This window comes from Rhinatrema bivittatum, chromosome 3, assembly GCF_901001135.1.
Source record: "Rhinatrema bivittatum chromosome 3, aRhiBiv1.1, whole genome shotgun sequence".
In the NCBI taxonomy this organism is placed as follows: domain Eukaryota; kingdom Metazoa; phylum Chordata; class Amphibia; order Gymnophiona; family Rhinatrematidae; genus Rhinatrema; species Rhinatrema bivittatum.
In genome coordinates, this window is record NC_042617.1 from 157,092,692 (window position 1) to 157,114,563 (window position 21,872).

Consider the following 21,872-nt stretch of genomic DNA (forward strand, 5'->3'; position numbering starts at 1 on the left):
AGGACCCAGCCAAAAAAGGTCATAAGTGAACCTTAAAATACCAAAATTTCAATAAACTTACAGAATTGAATGATATAGCTTAAGTGATATAGGGGGTAAAACTGAAGTACAGCTAGATATAAAAGAGCTTGCATATCCAGATTTTTTAACGGAGAGGGTCCCTGGTAGGGAGCTGTTGAACCCACCAGAATGCGAATTACAGTGAGCGAACATATGCGTGATATGGGAAGAAAAAGGTTGTGGAGATAAACAGTAAGAGAAAATCAGACTGAAAGAGAGGGTGTTAATCAGGCATCCATATGTGCGCGCCCGCGCGTAGGTATTAAAATCTATCCCAATGGTTTTGGGTTGCTATTGCCCTGCGGAGTAGTGAATATAGTTGAGGGATGATGTTTGTCCACATGTTACATGCACCTCATATCCATGTAGATGGAGCATTGGTGGGATTTAAATAACTGGGTTTTTAGTTGGGGGGGAGGGGGGGGAAGGGTGAGATCAACATCTTCCTTAACCCTTGTGAAATGAAACAAGAATGTTATGTACGACCCATAGTTATAAGGTTTGTCTCTCAGGAAACTAGATCTGATATATCTCTTTGCAAGGCCCTTTTTCAGTTTCAGGAGTTGAATCCTGTGGGTCAAGGCTGGGTGGCCCATGGGAAGCACAATAAAAGATGAATAGCTGTAAAAGATCCCTCAGTATTGCTTCTACATAGGTGATACTCTTAGATTAATTTTGTTGAATGTGAATGGATTAGGTACTCCCATCAAGAGAACAAATATATTGCAAGAACTTAAAACTTAATAAAGCAGATATAGCATGTTTACAAGAAACTTATCAATTATGGAAGGTAAAAAATTAAAAATAGTTCTTGCTATTATTCTCCAGCCTTAGGGGAAAAAAGGGGACATAGTGACTCTTTTTCATAAAAAGTCTCCTTTCAAGTCCAAGAGGTGTCGGAACCGGAGGGTAGATTTGTAATTTTAGTGGGCAAACCTAAGGGGATAGATTTTACCATCTGTAATTTATATGACCAAAATGAGTACAATCACAGCTTTTTTGAAAAAATCATGCAATTATTGACAGTGCAGAGGTAGGGTCTCCGCTTTATAGCAGGTGACTTTAACATGATGCCTCTATAGATAAACCACCATCGCAACTGGTTGGATCAGCTTCCCAGAAGAGAGAGGCTGTTTTGTATCTTTGCAGTAATCTGCAGGTGATAGATTTCTGCAGAACTGTAAACCCTGAAGTCAAAGATTACATGCATGTGTCCAGAATGTATACTTTGCTTTCCAGGATAGATTATATAAGGATCCTGGGAAGCTTTCCCGCGCATTAGATCTGCACGGATCAGAATCTCAAGTGCTTCAGACCATGCCCCAATCTGGGGTGACTTAGCTTTTGGGGGAGAAAGGAAGAGGTGGCATTATGGAGATTTCCTGCTTATTTAAGGAAAGACAAAGACTTTCAATTTTTTCTCCAGGAGAAATGGAAAGAATGTGTTGCACAATAAAGAGCATCTTACAGACCCCACTCTCTTTTGGGAAGCAAGAAAAGCAGTGCTTCAAGGTGAAATCATTTCTTATATTAATGGGCAAACTTCTCATTTAAATAAAATCATTTTGGGCTTAGAGGAGAAATTAAAAATAGCTAAAGATAAAATGATACGTCAGCTCAAGATATGAGGAAGGAATACCAAAATGCATTAGAGAGTTTAAATGCATGCCTCCATCAGAGGGTACAAAACATCCCACAACACTCGACTCATAATTTCTTCAGATATTGAAATAAAGTGGGAAAGATGTTGGCCAATACTGTAAAAGTGTGGAGGGGAACTACTTATAGAGAGGTTACAAACCCAAAAAGGCACCTGGGCTATAACTTGACCGGATATTTGTGAAACTTTTGAGATTATTTTAGAATCATCATTTATTTATTTATTTATTTTTAGTTTTTATATACCGATCTTCTTGCATTAGATACAAATCAAACTGGTTTACAAGGAACAAAAAACTGCCTGTAAGGCGATACATGGAACCAAGAACATACAGTAAAATAAACTGGGCAACTTATTTATAAATTTAACTGACCAGAGAAAAACAATTTACATTACATAGTCATAAATGATATAAAATAGATCGATCCATTGAGTTGGGAATGGATCTATAAGGGTAAAGGATAAGATGATAAGCATATGACTAGGCATAGAGGAAATACAAGGAGTATAAGACTGAAGGGAATCTGAGGGTCTCTTAAAAGGGACCATGGGATAGCGAAAAAAGTGAGATATGAGAGAGAATTTAAACACCAAACCAAATTTGTGAAGAGAAGTGAGCAGGGATGAGTTGCAAAATAGAAAGAATGTGATTAGCTAAAAAGCTGATTCTGGAAATGCAAGGTTAAATAACCAAGTTTTTATACTCTGAAGATAGACGTGGGAGGAGATCAAGAGGAAAATCTTTTTTCAAAATCTATTGCTCTCACAGATTTCCAGTTCTCAGAATTTATTAATAGACCGATACAACTCTCAGAAATTTTACGAGTTATAAATGAGAGCAAATCTGAGAAGGCCCCAGGCCCTGATGCTTTTTCGTATGATTGTTGTAAAATTCAAAAAGCTCAAATTGTAGAACCGATGCATGCTTTCTATACGCAAGCTCTTGGGCAGGATCAGTTTCCTGATGATTCAACAGGGCACATATAACTATACTAGCTAAGAGGTCGATTTTAAAAGGCGTATGCGTGTGGTTCCCGATGTGCGCACATGGACACGGCTATTTTATAACATGTGTGCTAGATTTTCATGTCTGCATGTGCAGGTGGGTGGCCTACTTCATGCGCGCGTGGGGGGGGGATTTTAGAAAAATATGCGCGGCGACACAATCGGGGCCCCCCCCCCAATTCCCTCTCAGTCCATTCCAATTAAGGCGAGGTCTGGGAAAGAACTTTCCTACCCCAACCCTATCCTTCCTCCCCTCTTCTCCCTGCCCCTTAAACCTACCCTAACTATCCCCACATTTTTTATTTTGCTACTTACTGCAGAAGCAATTTCTGCACTGCTGGTGTGTGTGGTGCTGTCCCGGCCACCCCCTGCCCGCCTATTTTGTTGGGCCCGGCACTTCAGCATGTAATGGGGGTTATTTGTGTAGCCGTGCCCTTTGTAAAATGAGCACAGCGCGCGCAAGGCCCAGCCACACGCGTAACCTTTTTAAAATCTGGGCTTAAGCCAGGGAAAGATCCTACCTTGCCTGTGTCTTATTGGCCCATTTTATTACTAAATTGTGATTTAAAAATATATGCGAAAATACTGGCTGATCAACTAAGTTTAATATTCCCCTCACTTATTTCCCCTGAACAAGTTGGCTTCCTAAAGGGAAGATGGGCAGGAACACACATTGTAAAATTAATTACAGCAGTTTTCTATTGTAAACAGAAAAGGATTCCTGCTCTTGCAGTAGGTTTTGATTCAGAAAAAGCCTTTGATCGAATTGCTTGGCCCTTCGTGTTCTCGGTACTTCGGAGGTTTGGGTTCTCAGGAAATATCAACAAAAGCATTTCCCTTCTCTGTTGCCAACCTGTCTCACATATTTTAGTTAATGGGGGTCGATCTTCCACTTTTCCTATAACTAGGGGTCCCCTAGTTAAGTGCAGCAAGGTTGCTTCCTCTCCCCTCGTCTATATATTCTTGCTATTGACTCCTTGCTCAGAAAAATCCAAAATGATAGTTCCATTGCGGGATTAGCAGTTGGAAACCTCTCCTTTAAGATAGCAGCCATTGCACATGATATCTTGGTATTCCTTACAGATCCTGCACGAACCCTGGATAGAGTTTTAGTCCTACAGAACACCTTTGGAACCTTTGCAGGCTTAAAGATAAACCGGGATAAATCTGAGGCCCTAGAAGTAAAGGGTGCTTTACAGCAGCAGTGGGAGGGTACTTTTCCTTTGAAAAGGGTATCATTAGTCATGAAATATTTAGGAATTCTCATTCCTGCTGATATTAAGAATTTATATAAAATTGTTTCCCCCTTGCTTTGTTCTTTGAAAGAAAGTGAAAGCACTCCCTTTATCTATCATGGGCAGGATACACTTGTTAAAGATGATCAAAATTCCCAAACGGCTTTACTTAATGCAGTTACTGCTGATTTGGTTAACCCATACTGGCATGTTAGAAATAAATGTATTAAAAATTTTATTGGGAATGGACAGAAAGCAAGGCTTTCCCTTCAAACCCTGATGCAACCCTCTAAGCCAGGGGCTTGATCTGTCCCAATCTCAAACATTACAATTTAGCCTGCATGCTCAGATATATCAGGGATTGGCTTTTGAGCACTTCAGTTTCTTCCCCTACTGAATATTTAAGGGAATGTTTCGAAGACATTTCTCTACAGTTAACAGTGTATCATATTCCACACCATTTACGGCTTTTTCTGATAGTCTCCTCTTGTCGTCAAGCAGGGGTATTTCTGTGCAAATTATTACACTCCACAGAGAGAATAACAGCTCACCTTATTCGGGGCAATCCCCTGTTTTCTCCAGGAATAGAAAATGGGATTTTCAGAGACTGGCAGGCCAAAGGCCTTATAGTATTAAGCAAATGTTTTTTTAAAAATGCAATACACTGTGTAACTTTCAGGATTTGCAGTGTACATTTCATCTTTATAGTAAAGATTTTTACGCTTATTTGCAATTACGACATATTTTAAGTCTGAAGGACAAGAATCCTCTATTTGGGATAGAAGGTACATTAGAAGTATTATGGGGACAGCGGTCACTGAAACCTTCATGTGCAATTTTTTTCAAAAGCAATTTGTAAAATTCAAAGCCATGATGCAATTTCCAAGATTTGGACAAGATGGTCTGGATGGCCGGAGATTCAATTGTCACAAGAGTATCTGCCTTATTATGTTAAACATATCCCTGATGTTTTGGAAAATGTTTTATTGAGGGAAACGCAAAACAAATTTATCTGGCAATTTTACTTGGCGCCCGATAGAGCTTTTAAAGCAACATTGTGTCCATCTTCTCTTTATCCCAAATGTGGAGAGGAAAATAGTGATTACCTGCATGGTTTCTGGACATGTTTAAAGTCACATCTTTTTGGAAAGATTTACAAACTTGCTTTTCCATGATGTTAGGCTCTCCCCTGCCTAATGAGTTGACATTCTGGCTATTTGGTCTTTGGATTACACCTCCACCAGTCTTGCTCCCTATCGGAAATTATTTCTAGATAAGGCAGGGATTACAACTATGAAAACTATTCTTTTCAATTGGATTGGCAAGCGAGCCCCAAAGTGGTGCAGTGGGAAAATAGAATGCTATTAATCTTTGACTATCTTTCCGAGAAGACTATATCTGCAAAAAAAAATAGAAATTGGTGTTATGGATATAGCAACTCTTTTTAGATCACCTATCGTTGGGTCTTTTAACTTCTATATTATTAATATAGAAAAATATATCCATTTCTTTAATTCATATTTAGAAGATATGGGTCATATTTTGTCATTTTCTGTTATTTCATTGGTTTCATTTCCTTAAGATCTTTGCTCAAAGGGTTAGGGGGGGAGAGAATATGAGAATACTGGTGTATTAATGTATACAATCTTTTTTATAATGTCCAACACCTGCTGTTTAGAATGTATTCTCTGAAAACTTGAATAAATTAAGATGATTTTTGTAAAAGTGCATATTCTTGTGTTTTACGAAATGGTTGTTGAGATCAGAGGGAACTTTGCAGTTGTGTATTCCTTTGGCTAATCAATATAAGTGGACATAAACCAGATTGCAAGTTTTTTCTTCTGTAGCAGCAATGGAATGGAATAAATTGCCACATGGCTCCGTAAGCAGCTAGATTTAAAAATGATCAGAAAAATGGTGAAAACAATGTTTTTTGAAGATGCTTTTAACTGTTAGTTTATTTTTTATTTTTTTTAAATTTTATTTTTATTGCATTTTACTCAATTTAACAAGAAGTCTCTTGCATAAGTAATATTGGGGCTTACATCATAATTAAACAGGAAAATATAATAATTTTAGCAAAAACAACTGTTCTAGGCCCCAAATATATAGGGAAATATTGGGAGAAACATAGAAATAGTGAGCGAATACCAAGCATTTACTAAACAATAGAAACACTGAACCCCCCCACCCAGCTGTAATTATATTTTCGGGTGCTCAGATTACAATACCTAAGAGCCTCTTAAGTTGATCCGGATTGGTAAATAAATAATTCTCATTATTATATTTAACCACGTATCTGCATGGATATTTTAGCATAAAATACCCCCCCTTAGATATCACTTCTTGTCTAAGGGCAAGACTTTTTTTTTCCTTCTTAACTGCGTATTTCTGGCAAAGTCAGGGTAGACCCAGATGTTTTGCCCATAGAATGTTAACAATCGTGAACGAAATAAGAATTTTAGTACGTTATCTCTGTCAGAGGCAAAGGTAAAATGAACTAAGAGTGTCCCTCTCCGTTCAACCTCAATATCTTGAGAGTTTTGAAGCAGCTCAGAAATGTTTCCACAGGGGGTATTTCCTCTTCATCATTTTCTCCACGCTGAGTTTGATCTTTCTTTTGCAAAAGGGTAATATGCTTTAACAATTACCGGCATTCACCTTGATGGAATTTTCAAATTTGAGTCACATAATTTTTGAAAAGCTCAGCAAGACTCATTTGTTTAATTATTGGAAAATGTATTACTCTCAAGTTCAAAGCCCGAGTAGCATTTTCAATCTTTTGGAAACTTCCCCCTCAATCTATATTTGATGTTGCTGAATTTTTTTCTACTAGGTTAATATGTGTGTCCAAATTCACAATTTTCCCTTCCTGACTCGTTAAAGTATTGGTGTTCATCTTGAGGGAATTATTAGTCTCTACCACCACCTCAGTCAAAGAAGAAATTGATGATTCCAGTCTTACAGTGAGATTCCATAGTGTATCAAGAGTAATGTGGGTGGTTTTATAATTACAGTTTTACCGACCTGAGCTCTAGGGTTTGTCCCGAAATCATGCTCGATGTTACAGCCAGAGCCCTCTAATAGCGGTGTACTCACCTCCACAGGGGTCGGAGGAATGATTCCAAAAGTCCCATGAACGGGAATCTGGTAATGCCTGCAATTCAGGTTTCTTCTCCGGCTGCATATCACTCTCTCCCTCTGCACTTCGCAGATTCTCTGGCACTGTTGCAGTTTCTTGGGTATCCTCCAGAGTTCTCACAGGCCTAATCCCGCCAGTGCCAGGGGGAGACGGTGTTTCCGGCGCTCCCGGACTTAATGAGATCTCCTCGACCTGTAAAATGGGACCCTGCTCCAGGTCATCTCTTTCAGCAGCCCTCTCAATGGGGGAGTAGCTGGGGGCTCGCTAAACCACTCCGGTATACTCCTCTGTGACAACTCCATAGCTAAGCTAACAGAAGTAGCCTTCAACTTAGCCTTCCTTTTAGTATGTGGCATAGTAATCGTCGCTGTAGGAAATCTGAAATCAAGAAATTCAGCTTAGGAAACTGGAGAGGAGCAATCGCGTGGCTTTCAGTGGGCAGCCATTTTGTTTCTCCCCACTGTTAGTTTATTTTGTATTAAGGAATTGTACTTGAATGTGAATGTTGTGATGATTTATGTTTTTGTGGATGTTAATTCTGTAACCTGCACTGAACATATGCTAGGAAGTTGTGGGCTTGAAGATATTTTAAATAAATAAGAGTATCTTTGTTTACTCCTGTGTCTTGTGCTTAGAATTTTCTTACATTTTAGATAAGAGTTCTAAAAATAATTTCAAACCTTGGTATTGCATCAGCTTTTAATCATTTCCCATGACCTGTAGCATTTTATTGCTGCTCCTTGTCTGCTGTCCTTTTTTTTTTTTTTCCTTTTCTTTCTTTCTTAACAGTTTATATTTTGCTTTTCCCCCAGGAGACCAATGTGGATTTCAACAACGGACTTAATGCTTTAATTTCCTTTCTATATTTTATTCAGATTCATTTCTTTTCCTTTTTTTTTTTTTTACGTCGCTTCTTTTTCTTCAGCATGCTAATATATTTTGGGGGGTTTTTTCTGTTTTGTTTTTTTTTAACCTCTTATTGGATATTTTGCTGTCTCTTTCTTCCTGAGTCAGACCTACCCCTTTCTTGGAGTCTCTATTCTCAGATATCTTTTTAAACACTCCTCTTGCCTATCTAACAGGTCGATACTGTAAGGCCGCGTTAGAAAGAGAGTGGCAGTGCTGAGCGCACCCTAGTTTGCCGCATGCACAGTTCTGTTCACATACCTCTCGATACTCTATCTAAATTGCTTGCAAATGCAAGCCGCGTCTGCGAAGCGTTAGGCACGTGCAAACCATTTTACTGTATAGGCGCTTAATACAGTGCCTATACAGTATCCTGGGTGCGCTGGTACCTGTCATTTCAAATGTCATTTCAACTGACATTTGAAATGACAGGTACCAGGAAGTGGATGGTTCCCCCCCTCCCGAAGAAAGGCGCAGGGCGAAAATTAAAACAAAAGGGAATAAAGTGTAAAAAAAGTAAACTTACTGGCGGGAGCCGGCGGGCGTGCGTTCGAGGCGGGAGCGAGTTCATCGAGGCGGGAGCCGGCGGGCAGGTGGGCTCACGTTCAATCCAGGCGGGTGGGAGCCGGCGGGCGAGTGGGCGCGTTCAATCCAGGCGTCGGCGGGAGCCAGCGGGCGGGCATGCGTTCAATCCAGGCGGGAGCCGGCGGGCGGGTGCGCGATCAATCCAGGTGGCGGCGGGAGCCGGCGGGCACGCGTTCATCCAGGTGGCTGCGGGAGCCGGCGGGCGTGCGTTCATCCAGGCGCAGGGAGCCGGCGGCAAAAGCAGCCTCCAGCAGCCCCCGCCGGCAGTGAATGAATGCATGCCTGTGTACGCCCGTGCGATTTCGGCGCTCAAGGCGTGACGTCACAACGCTTGACGTCACAGCATGTGACGTTGGCGTTCGCTAATGCAATGCCTTGAGCGCCTTGAGGCTGCTTTTGCCGCCGGCTCCCTCCGCCTGGATGAACGCACGCCCGCCGGCTCCCGCCGCCTGGATTGAACGCGCGCCCACCCGCCCGCCGGCTCCCGCCGCCGCCTGGATGAACGCGCACCCACCCGCCCGCCGGCTCCCGCCGCCGCCGCCTGGATGAACGCGCACCCACCCGCCCGCCGGCTCCCGCCGCCGCCTGGATGGAACGCGCGCCCACCCGCCCTCCGGCTCCCGCTGCCGCCTGGATGAACGCGCGCCCACCCGCCCGCCGGCTCCCGCTGCTGCCTGGATGAACACGCGCCCACCCGCCCGCCGGCTCCCGCCACCGCCGCCTGGATGAACGCGCGCCCACCGGCTCCCACCTCGATGGCCGCACGCCCGCCCGCGTGGAGATGGGGGATTCGGAAAGTGACATCCAAGGTATTTATAACAACTTTACCAAAAGTGGGGCTCGCTGCAAATGTTAGTATATATTGTTTTAAGTTCATTTAAGGAATCGCATGTGTAGTGCAATGATTCACAATATATCATTTAAAAAAAAGGGGGGGGGGGGCTAGCCGACAATAATAAAATAGACATGGACAGTAAACCCCAAGAATAGTTATTTGACCTGAACTGCTTATTTCAATATATGTTCATGCTGTTATAATGTTTCAATACTGTTAAGAAAAAATTATTTTCACTTTGTAAACCGTTATGATGGCTCTACCGAATAACGGTATATAAAACTCATTAAATAAATAAATAAATAAATTAATTAATTAAAAGCTGCCCTTTCATATATTTAATGGTTTAAAGGTTTTTAGGTTTTCTTTTGAGGGAAAATTTGCCGTCTACCCTTAACCCTTGCCTCTAACGCAGGGGTAAGGGTAGGCGGTAAGTTAGCAGGTTAAACGCGGGGCAAAATGGCAGGGTAAAATAGCGATAGTCGGGGCGCGCGTTACTGTATGGGAGGGAATAGCTAATTCGATCGTTTACATTTAATATACATGCCGCGTGCGGAAGAGGTTACCCGGGGATTTAAAGAGGCGGTAAGGATGAGTTAAAGGGGATAGTGTATCGCAGAAAGGGCTAAAGCGGCCGGAAAGTGAGTAGAAAGCGAGTTAGGAGCAGGGTAACCGCGGTCGCACTTTACTGTATCGAGCTGTAAGTCTTGATGCTGGAGAATGTAGTTTGGAAAGTTGCATTTTCAGTTGATGCAAGCACCTACTGAACTAAACATCACAGGTCACTTTGCACCTTATGTTTTTTTTAACTGAACTGGTCACAGTTAACCCTTTTATCTACCAGTCACAGGTACCGTTGTCACTTTTTACCCTTACTGGCCACCAAAGATTTTGAGCCATGATAGCAAAAATTAGAGTATAACCCATCTTTAAATATTTAATTGTTCCCCTCAGGTCTGAGCCTCTTCGTGGGAGGCGTGAGTGCCGCGTGGGGCAGTATGTGGTCGACCTTGTGTCTTTTGAACAGTTGGCCATTCCAGTGCTTACAAACGTGAGTATCACATTACATTGTTTGAAGATCAATACTGTACTTCTTCCCTCATGGGCAAACAGCGGCCCCCCTCTGGGCTTTGTGACTTTGGGGGTAATTGTGCAACTGCCCGTGTAAGAGAGCCTGCAAAGATCTGCCCAAAAAACTACACCGAATAACTACACCATAAAAGGGGTAGTTATTCAGCGCGAAACTGGCGGCAATAAGGGTCCTTACCTTTCGCCGCCAGCGATGTCTCAGCAGCATCGGCCCCGGTGCCGCCCCGACTCCTCCTCTTCCGGGACTTTTCTTGTGCGAAAGCTATTGAAAATGACCCCCTTAGATTGTAAACCCTCTGGGGATAGGGAAAAATCATTCAGTACCTGAATGTAATCCGCTTTGAAGTGCTGAAAAAAGTGCAAAAAGCAGAAGATAAAAAAATCTAAATAAATAAATAACATGATCAAATATGAACTAATGACTGAAAGGGGGACAATATGTAAATCTACAGCTCTACCACTAAATTTTCAAAAGGGAAACTTTGATAAAATGAGGAAAACAGAAAAAAACTGAAAGGTGCAGCTGTATATTAAAAATATACAACAGTCGCAGTCTAGATGTATTCCACATACTAAGAAAGGCGGAAGGAAAGCAAAACAATTACCGTCATGGTTAAAAGATGAGGTGAAAGAGACTATTTTAGCCCCCAAAAAATCCTTAAAAAATTGGAAGAAGGATCCATTTGAAGAAAATAGGATAAAGCTTAAGCATTGCCAAGTTAAGTGTAAAACATTGATAAGACAGGCTAAGAGAGAATTTGAAATGAAGTTGGCCGTAGAGGCAAAAACTCATAATAAAAACTTCTTTTAAATATATCCGAAGCAGGAAGTCTGCAAGGGAGTCATTTGGACCGTTAGATGACCAAGGGTTTAAAGGGACTCTTAGGGAAGATAAGGCCATCACAGAAAGGCTAAATGAATTCTTTGCTTCCGTGTTTACTAATGAGGATGTTGTGGAGATACTGGTTCCAAAGATGGGTTTCAGTGATAATGAGTCATATGAACTGACCCAAATCACTGTGAACCTGGAAGATGTAGTAGGCCAGATTGACAAAGTAAGAGTAGCAAATCACCTGGACCGGATGGTATGGACCCCAGGGTTCTGAAGGAGCTCAAAAATGAAATTTCAGATCTATTAGTTAAAGTTTGTAACCTATTATTAAAATCATCCATTGTACCTGTTGACTGGAGGGTGGCCAATGTAACCCCAATATTTAAAAATGGCTCCAGGGGCGATCCGGGTAACTATAGACCGGTGAGCCTGACTTCAGTGCTAGGAAAAATAGTGGAAATTGTTCTAAAGATCAAAATCACAGAACATATAGAAAGACATGGTTTAATGGAACTCAGTCAGCATGGATTTACCCAAGGGAAGTCTTGCCTCACAAATCTTCATTTTTTTTGAAGGAGTTAATAAACATGTGGATAAAGGTAAGCCAGTTGCTGTAGTATTTTTGGATTTTCAGAAGGCGTTTGACAAAGTCCCTCATGAGAGGCTTCTAAGGAAACTAAAAAGTAATGGGATAGGAGGCGATGTCTTTTTGTGGATTACAAACTGGTTAAAAGACAGGAAACAGAGGGTAAGATTAAATGGTCAGTTTTCACAGTGGAAAAAGGTAAATAGTGGATTACTTCAGGGATCTGTACTTGGACCGGTGCTTTTCAATATATTTATAAATGATCTGGAAAAGAATATGACAAGTGAGGTAATCAAATTTGCGGATGATACAAAATTATTCAGAGTGGTTAAATCACAAGCGGATTGTGATAAATTGCAGGAGGACCTTGCGAGACTGGAAGATTGGGCATCCAAATAGCAGATGAAATTTAATGTGGACAAGTGCAAGGTGATGCATATAGGGAAAAATAACTCTTATATGCTGTAGATATATACGATATTAGATTCCATATTAGGAGCTACCACCCAGGAAAAAGATCTAGGTGTTCGATCACGGTGCTGCTGCAGTCAAAAAAGCAAACAGAATATTAGGAAATATTAGGAAGAGAATGGTGAATAAAACAGAAAATATCTTAATGCCTCTGTATTGCTTTATGTTGAGCCCGCACCTTGAGTACTGTGTACAATTCTGGTTGCCGCATCTCAAAAAAGATGTAGTTGCACTAGAGAGGGTACAGAGAAGGGCAACCAAAATGATAAAGGGATGGAATGATTCCTCTATGAGGAAAGGCTAAAGAGGCTTGGAGAAAAGATGGCTGAGGTGGGTTATGATAGAGGTCTAAAACGGGTCAATGTGAATTGGTTATTTACTCTTTTGGATAATAGGACTAGGAGGCACTCCATGAAGTTAGCAAGTAGCACATTTAAAACTAATTGGAGAAAATTCTTTTTCACTCAGCGCACAATTAAGCTCTGGAATTTGTTGCCAGAGGATGTGGTTAGGCCAGTTAGTGTAGCTGGGTTTAAAAAAGGTTTGCATAAGTCCAATGACTGCTATTAATCAAATTGACTTAGGAAATAGCCCCTGCTATTACTGGCATTAGTAGCATAGGATCTACTTAATGCTTTGGGAACTTGCCAGGTACTGGTAACCTGGATTGGCCACTGTTGGAAACAGGATGCTGGGCTTGATGGATCCTTAGTCTGACCCAGTATGGCAACTTCTTGTGTTCTTAAGGAAAGTAGTCAATCTCTTCAAGCTGAGTTCATAGAGAAACAAATCTCCCCTTCCTCCCAAAATATTGCTTCAGACTTTGAATAAAGCTTGTTTTTCCCTTTCAAACATTTTCTCCTAAATATTTTGAGCATAGAAAAGAGCTGCTGATATTTTGGGTTTTGGTTGCCCTTTAAAAGGCTGTGACAATATTTGACTGCATAAAGTCTTAAGTCCTGCTCTGAGTAGTGGAGCATTTTCGGGGTTGTGCCGTTAGTAGACAAGAAGAAAATCCAGCATACACATAGGGCCGGATTTTAAAAGGGTTACGCGCACAAGGTACGAGCGTAACCCTTTTAAAAGCCCCCTGCGCGCGCCGAGCCTATTTTGCATAGGCTCGGCGGTGTGCGTAAGTCCCGGGGCTTCGCTAGGGGGGGCGTGTCAGGTGGGCGGCACCACGATCGGGGCGTTCCCGGGGACGTGTCGGGGGCATGGTGCCAGCCCAGGGGCGTTCCGGGGGCACGGCTGAGGCCTCCGGAACAGCCCCCGGGTCGGGAGATGGCGTGCCAGCAGCCCGCTGGCGCACGCGAGTTACGCTTGCCAGAGGCAGGCGTAACTTTTAGAATAAAGGTGGGGGCCGCTCTGATTTCGGAGCGGCCTCGGAGGAACGGGTAGCGCGCGCCAACCCCGGATTTTATAAGATACGTGCGGCTACGCGCGTATCTTATAAAATCCAGCGTACTTTTGTTCGCACCTGGTGCGCGAACAAAAGTACACGCGTGCTGTTTCTTAAAATGTATCCTATAGTGCTTAAAGCTGAGAGAATGATGTTTCCTCTTCCCTTTTGTGTGTATTTGGTTCTTTTTTTTTTTTTTTTGACTTGAGAATGTTAAAACCAGACTTCCAGTTACAGACTTGCTTGCACCTGGCGAGCTTGATGGGCTTCCTCTCATGGCCGCCTCAAAGACCTGTTAGATGCCACTGAGGGCTGAATTTTCCATTCCGTGTGTAAAATGCGGTTTCATGCGCATAAATGGTTGTTCTAAAATAGGATTCGGGCTCCATGTGCATAAAGGTGTGCTCGCAACTCGGCTTCATGGGGGGTGGGGGAGAGGGGTGCGTTCTAGGGTCCAGAGTTAGAACTTACACACATACATTTGGGTTTTAAGGAGTACACATGTAAGTTAACCCATACCAGGTACACCCTCTGAAGAGCAGATGTAACTTTCTGCGCATGTTTGTGCCCATATCCGGCCACTTGCGTGCAGATTTTCATAGCAAGCTCAGGCTCGCAAGTTCACTAGGGACATTGGTTAAATCTGTACGTAAAAGGCACACACGGTCTTTCGCCCACTGCACACAGTACCCAAATTACCCTGGAGAGGAGTTGCTGAATGGGAGTTACCAGGACTTGGATCCCAGTTACATTCTGTAACTGGAGCTCTGGTTTTCACTTTTTTGCTGATTTTTACCTTCTTAAAAAAAAAAAATGGAGCCCTGAAATATAATTATTTCCTCTGCACCTTGTCCCGCAAATTTGGTCTTTTGCCGTGAGCTGGGTGACAACTGCCTCTCTTGCTGCAGAATCCGCATTTTTGTCCTGCCCTTGCCATGGAAAAACAAAGGAAATTGAAATGCACAACCGAAGAGAGAAGCTGGTGTTCGCTCTGTCTCATTAACCTCCAGATTTTCCAGCAGGCGTGCCACTTTACATTTCAGAGCAGCGCACAGTATGCCTCACGATCCCCAGGGCTTGCACATTATGTACGGTTTGGCTTTCTGTTTTCTTTTTAATTGAATTTTTATTCCAGTTTGTACAGCAAGGTACAAGAAGCATCTCCGTTGTACAAACTGTTTATAATGCACCTGATTATGTGTTGTATGTTTGACACCTATTCCTAGCTGTACCTTTATGACCCTGCTCTCTAAGATTTGTCAGTCTCTCACCTCCCATTTTTGCTAGCTTGGGGTATAATGCCACCTGGTAATTTAATTTTTTTTTTCTGCTTAACTGCTCTGATCAAGTTGTTCTTTGCTGTTCTGGACCAGGTACTGCTCCATTTTGTCAGAGAACTGTTTCCCCATGTTTCGCCACCATTTGCCAATATAAGTAGGCTTATCCCTACTCATAGGTCTCTGGAGTAGCAGATAGCGTGTGAGATATTTACTCACATGATCATTCTATGTCCATTTCTTGAAGTCTGGGAGAGATCCTGTGTTTTCTCTTGCATGCTGTGTATAAGACAAAGAAACTTAAATATGGCGAACCCACCGAACTTGTATTTATTTTCAAACTCTTGATATTCTAAGAATTTGTTGAATAGCTGAGTTGCTCTGATTATATTCTTGCTTGAGCTAGTGCAAGGATATTTGGTGAAGAAGTCAGGGATATCCAGATGTACAGTTGAGTTATTTCTAGTAAATGCTTTTTTGACCTTGACGTTGGTATGTAAAAGTGGAAGGCCATCCAGATTTGGAAGACTGTACATGGCGGCCTGATATTCAGTGCCATATTGGAAACCGATGACGATGAGTCTGATGCAAAAGAGAATGACCTTGGCGTGTTTGCTGTGTAGTTTTAGCTTGTAGCTGTTGGCACGTCATAGAGGTTTTATTGAAAATGTAAGTAGCAGAGAAGCACGTCTTACTGTCAGGCTGGGGCCCTTGCAGTTATAAGCCACACTTGACAGTAGTGCTTCAAGTACAGATTTATTTACATATGATTGTAACACAGGCTGGACCTGGCTTGTGCATTACAGGCTATTTAGAAATACAGAACTTGAGTTACATCACTCACTGTTTGGAGCAAAGCTTTAACAAGTCCATAAATCCAGTCGAGGTTCTGGTACACAAGTACGTCTTCACTGGGTCCATACAACTCGGCCTTCGAGCCCACAAATTAATGGGAATACTGAAATATTCCCAGCGTTCCTTTTTAAAGCCATGAGGATCATTTGGGTTCCTTGGAGGCAAGACCACTGGAGAACCCCAGGCTCCCCTACCATGGGGTAGGTAACACCGATCCTTGTGTGCCACAAATGGGTCTGGTTTTCAGGATATCTACAATGAATATTAATGAGAGAGATTTGCATGGGCTGCCTCCATTGTATGCAAATTTATTTCGTGCATATTCATGGTGTGTATCTTGAAAACAAGGCCTCTTTGTGGTTCTCGAGGACCAGATTTGCATACCCCTGATCTATGCGTTCACCTGCACAAACTCTGACTCATCTCACAGTCCGCCAGCCTCTGACTGAGCAGACCCCAGTTCAAAGGCAGCCAGAGTACCTTTTTGTCTCGACACTCACTTAACCTGAGATATAAATGCTCACACCTCATTTAGGAGGCAGTGTCTTGCCTGTGTTTTCTGGACAACATTCGCTTCCTCCTACAAGAAGAACATAAGAAATTGCCTTACTGGGTCAGACCAAGGATCCATCAAGCCCAGCATCCTGTTTCCAACAGTGGCCAATCCAGGATACAAGTACCTGGCAATTACCCAAAAACTAAGTAGATCCCATGCTACTCTAAGACAATTTGATTAATAGCAGTTAATGGACTTCTCCTCCAAGACCTTAACCAAACCTTTTTTAAACCCAGCTATACTAACTGCACTAACCACATCCTCTGGCAACAAATCCCAGAGCTTAATTGTGCATTGAGTGAAAAAGAACTTTCTCTGATTAGTTTTAAATGTGCTACTTGCTAACTTCATGGAGTGCCCCCCAGTCTTTCTATTATCTGAAAGAATAAATAACCAATTCACATTTACCCCTTCTAGACCTCTCATGATTTTAAACACCTCTATCATATCCCCCCTCAGCCGTCTCTTCTCCAAGCTGAACAGCCCTAGTCTCTTTAGCCTTTCCTCATAGGGGAGGTGTTCCATCCCTTTTATCATTTTGGTCACCCATATCTGTATCTTCTCCATCGCAACTATATCTTTTTGGAGATGCAGTGAACAGAATTATACATAGTACTCAAGGTGCAGTCTTTCCATGGAGCGATACAGAGACATTATGACATTTTCCATTTTATTCACCAATCCCTTTTGAAGGGTAAATCAGTTCTTCCATTATGAAAGTGTTGCATGTAATTTCCTAGCGATATAGAGGTGTGTGAGAGTAATAGCACAGGAAGGCATCTGGGTTAGAAAAATGTGAGTTTTACAGATGTTTCACATTGTACACACTCCCCTCCCCATCATCTAGATTATAATAAACATTTTCCATATATTGATTTTGCAGACTGAGCCAGCCGGTGGCAGAAGGACAAAGGTTTGTGTGATAGACGAGATTGGTAAAATGGAACTCTTCAGTCAGGCTTTCATTCAAGCTGTACGTCGGACACTGGATGGCTCAGGAGCCGTGGTACTGGGGACCATCCCCATGCCTAAAGGGAAGCCGCAGGATCTTGTAGAAGAAATAAGGAATAGAAGAGATGTGAAAGTGTTCACGGTAAGTTTCTCGCTCTGTCTCAGAACAGATTTTGCTGCGTGACGAGGCAGAATAATCACGTGGACATGGTCTCTCAGACCTCATTTTGCAGATCCTGAATAAGGATTGAATCACACGTAGTTATCTGTAATGGTAAGCTTTTGTTTATTTCACTGGCTATTTTAGCTGGAGATGAACTGAAAAAATAGCAGTCACAAGACCATGCAGTGACCTGCCAGATGAGGCAGCTTGGAAATTTCTGCGGGACTGTGTAAAGTCCGTGGCTACTTTTCCCCATGGACTTTGCACCAGTTCTGAAAGGGGAAGCCTACACGAAAAGTGGCCCGGGAAAAAGTAATCACGCCTTCTTTTCCTGTGGATACCTTTATTCCTGAAAAGAAAAAGTGCATAGTTTTGAAAATGCAAAACTCCCTCCCTGTGGCAGCCCCCAGGAACACTTCACACTCAATGCGGGTAAAATTGAGTGCGTTGTGGCACGGGGATAACCTGCATGGTGTGACATTTACAACCCTAAACACCTTGCTGGGCGGACAGGATGGGCCACGTCAGTCTTCATCTGCTGTCATTTACAATGAGGTCTGTACTGAGTAAGCGGGGGGTCGGGAAAGTTATCTTTACTAGGAAAATCAGTGGAATATAGCTGGATCCGCACTGCTGAATATACCCAGATAAAGTTTTGTGGATAACTTTAGGACAGCCCTCCGGCACGAGCAGACTTACCTGGATATCTACACTAACTGGCTAAAATTATTCCCCATCACCACTTTTTTTTTTTTTAAATTGAGCTAAATTTTGTGCAGGTAATGAGAAGGAAATTCTTGAAGATTTAGCTGGGTGACTCCCGACATTCCCTGGACAAACCTTTCTGAATATGGACGTCTGTATGACTTGCATTACGATAGGGCACAAAACACACATGGTGGTGAGAGCGGGCAGGTTTTATTCATGTCAGTGGATTTTGGAAATTGCCTTCAGCATGATCCCAGAAGGAATTTGGGGACAATAGCAAAGTCCTCTGATTTGGGATGAAGTTTATGATAATTTAGTGTCACTTTTCTGCCCAGCTCTAATATTACTGGCAGCACCTTAAAACCACTGGCCACTTATCTGGAGGTATTTGACCTATGGTGTGTCTTTTGCTATTGCCAAAGAGATGTCTGTCTCTGTACCGTAGCAATTTAATCCTGAGCAATATTTTCGCATGCCTCCAAATTTCGGAGAATAGAAACCTTTTTTTTTTTTTCTTTCATTTTCTTTTATCATTTTCAAATTACAAATCCAATGCTTGAACAGAAATTTAGTATGAGTCAATAAAAAAAATAATAATACATCATAGATTCACATCACAGACAGTAAAGAAAATGTAACCCACCTCACACGTGCCAATATATGAAAAATCCAAGTTAGATTATCAGCAAGCAACTAAAATAAACACAGGAAAATGGAAAAGATTTACAGAACCAAAGTTTCTCTGATTTGTCATTGATGTTTACGGAGTAAAAATCCACAGAAGAGGCCCAGAATGTTTGTTTATGTTTCTGTTAGAGTATAATATAGTGCAGAGTTGACTTGCTTGGGGAGTATTTGTTTAAAATAACCAAAACATCATTTTGAGAAAAATAAAAAGTGCAGTGTTTCACCAGTTGTGGCCCGTACAGCTGTTTAAATGTGCTTCTAAGTTCCAGTCTGAAATATGTGTTCATTTGCATTCCTTGTTTGAAATGCTGTGTGCGATACAGCCAGGAGACTCTCGGGCTTGTGTCTTCTGTCCGCCGAGAGCTGTGGAGGCAACGAGCTCACTCCCAGGGAGGGAGGGAGGCCACTGTGGCGATCGCCTCTCAGCCAAAAGGGAGTGGCGATGAGGGTGTGTTTCGAATGAGACTTCACGCCAGCCCTCCTAACTGTTAACGAGCGAGCGTATTTTTCACCCAAGCCTGCTGTCTGGAATGGAGAAGTTACAAAGGGAGGGGGGGCAAATTCAGTGACATGGCCAGAATTTTGGTTGAATTTTATTTCTGTGCCGGTACAAGTCAGAGTTATTTGGAATGCTTATTATTCTGTTATCAAGATTTAATGACTTATTGTTATCCTCCTAGGTTACCAAAGAAAACAGAGACAGCATTTTGCAAGATCTGGTGACAACGGTGCAGAATTGCACAAAGTGAAAATACTTTATTTAGCCAGAGAACCATCAAGCTCCATTAAAACTGGCGCTTTGAAGAGTGTGTGGTGTTTGACGAGCAGCTGTCATGCTACAGATTGAGCTCTGCGCTTGTCGGAAGGTTCCTGAAAGAGTTTTTGTTTATTTGGTGACTTGGTAAATGCCAGGCATTTCCTGCAAAATACTGAACAGCAGATTTGTTGTAATCTTGCCCTGATTGTTTAAGGCTTTAATAAACCATATTGGATTAAGATTTTCCTTAGATTTCTTAACGTTGCAACTACCCTATTAACTGACAAATCCATGGGCATCAGGGAAAATATATAAATGCAAATTCTGATTTCTTTGATTAGAAATAAAATTTGCCACATTTTGATATATTTAGATCAAGGGTCAGAACTCCAGGGTCCCAAACCAGCCGATTTTCCGCATATCCCTTATGAATGTGCATGAGATAAATTAGCAGGTATGCTGCTTCCATTGTATGCAAATCTATTTCATGCATATTCTTTATTCTCCTGAAAACGGACTAGTTTGGGAAACCTGAGGACCAAAGTTGCCGAATCTCTGTGAATCTCTGGCTGACTTAGATAGTTCTCAAAATGCACCGGATCCGAAACTGGAGAATGGCACTCGGCTGCTGCATAGAGGGGCCTATGACACATAAATCCCCTGCTGCCTCCTTCAGTTCCTGAAGCATTTACAAGTCCAGAGTGCAGTTTGGCTATGGTGCTTGCTGCCTCTTTGGATTCACATGCCTGCAAGCTTGGGGAACACTTCCCATGGAATTTTCCTTTAACAGTGCATGCTGACAGGGGCGAAGTGCCTTTGTATTTTATACCTGCTTTGAAGCTGGCACACATACAGTTGTGCTCATGAATTTACACACCCCTGTCAGAATTTGTAAGATGTGTAGCATTTTAAGAAAACATGAGTGATCAGATAAAACACATCTTTTATTTTTAATGTGTTTCAGATTAAACTTTTATGCTTCACAGAACAGCACAATCATTAAACAAACCATAGCAATAAAGGAAATAATAAAATGATCCTGTTCAAAAGTTTGCATACCCTTAATATCGTGTTATTACCCCCTTTTGCATCAATGACGGCTTGCGGTCTTTTCTGATAGTTGTGAATGAGGCCCTTTATTTTCACATGTGGCAAAGCTGCCCATTCCTCTTGTCTAGCATTATTTGTATGTTTTAGGTCTCCCCAAAGTGGCTGAATGATGTTGAGGTCAGGAGACTAAGATGGTCCAGAACCTGCACTTTCTTCTGCTGCAACCACTGAAGGGTCAACTTGGCCTTCTGTTTTGGATCATTATCATGTTGAAAAGTTCAAGTGCATCTCATGTGCAGTTTTCTGGCTGATGAATGCAAATTTTCCACCATCAATTCTCCTAAATTCCCTGTGATGCTGTAGCTCACACACCCCTAAAACAGCAGAGATCCACCTCCATGCTTCACGGTAGGGATGGTGTGCTTCTCTTCATAGGCCTTGTTGAGTCCTCTCCAAACATAGCATTTATGATTGTATCCATAAAGTTCAGTTTTGGTCTCATCATCCCAAATTATTTTGTTCCTGAAGTTTTCAGGCTTCTCTAGATGCTGTTTGGCGTATTGTAAGTGGGCTATTTTGTGGCATTGGTGCAGTAATGGCTTTTTTTCTGGCAACTCTACCATGCAGCCCATTTTTGTTTCAAGTATCTTCTTATTGTACATGCTGAAACATCCACATGCACTCTCTATTATCAAGCTAGGGCAAGAGTACATTGTACAAATCTCATCTTTGTGAACCTTTCCTCACTCTAAATCACATCAAATATTCACTGTTGTGTATTGTGCTGTTCGTACCTCTGCTTGTGCATGTAAAACTGCCCCCCAAACCTCACCTCGGGTTACTAGTTGACTCTCCTACAGTGGTATAAATAGTTGACTAATATGTGTGCCTCTCTCTCCTCCACTCTCCCCGCGTATTGCACAGCATAATGCCAGGAAAAAAGGTGAAGTTATTTAAAATGTGTGATAACGTGTTATGCTAACGCACGCAACCTTAAACACCCCTCATTTTCATAAACACCCACGCTTCCTTTTGACTAAATTTATCAATTTGCAATGCGTTT

At 42.0% G+C, this 21,872-nt stretch overlaps 1 protein-coding gene across 2 annotated transcripts in view; it reads left to right on the forward strand.

Annotated features, from left to right (window-relative positions):
• The window catches only part of NTPCR (nucleoside-triphosphatase, cancer-related), a 29,286-nt gene extending 9,286 nt beyond the window's left edge, over positions 1-20,000 (forward strand). For both annotated transcript variants that reach the window (XM_029593866.1, XM_029593867.1), the window contains exons 3-5: positions 10,383-10,479; positions 17,377-17,586; positions 19,683-20,000. In XM_029593866.1, coding sequence (XP_029449726.1) covers positions 10,383-10,479; positions 17,377-17,586; positions 19,683-19,751 — 376 coding nt within the window. In that variant the 3' untranslated portion in view covers positions 19,752-20,000. The remainder of the gene's footprint in view (positions 1-10,382; positions 10,480-17,376; positions 17,587-19,682) is intronic.
• Positions 20,001-21,872: the final 1,872 nt, after the last annotated feature.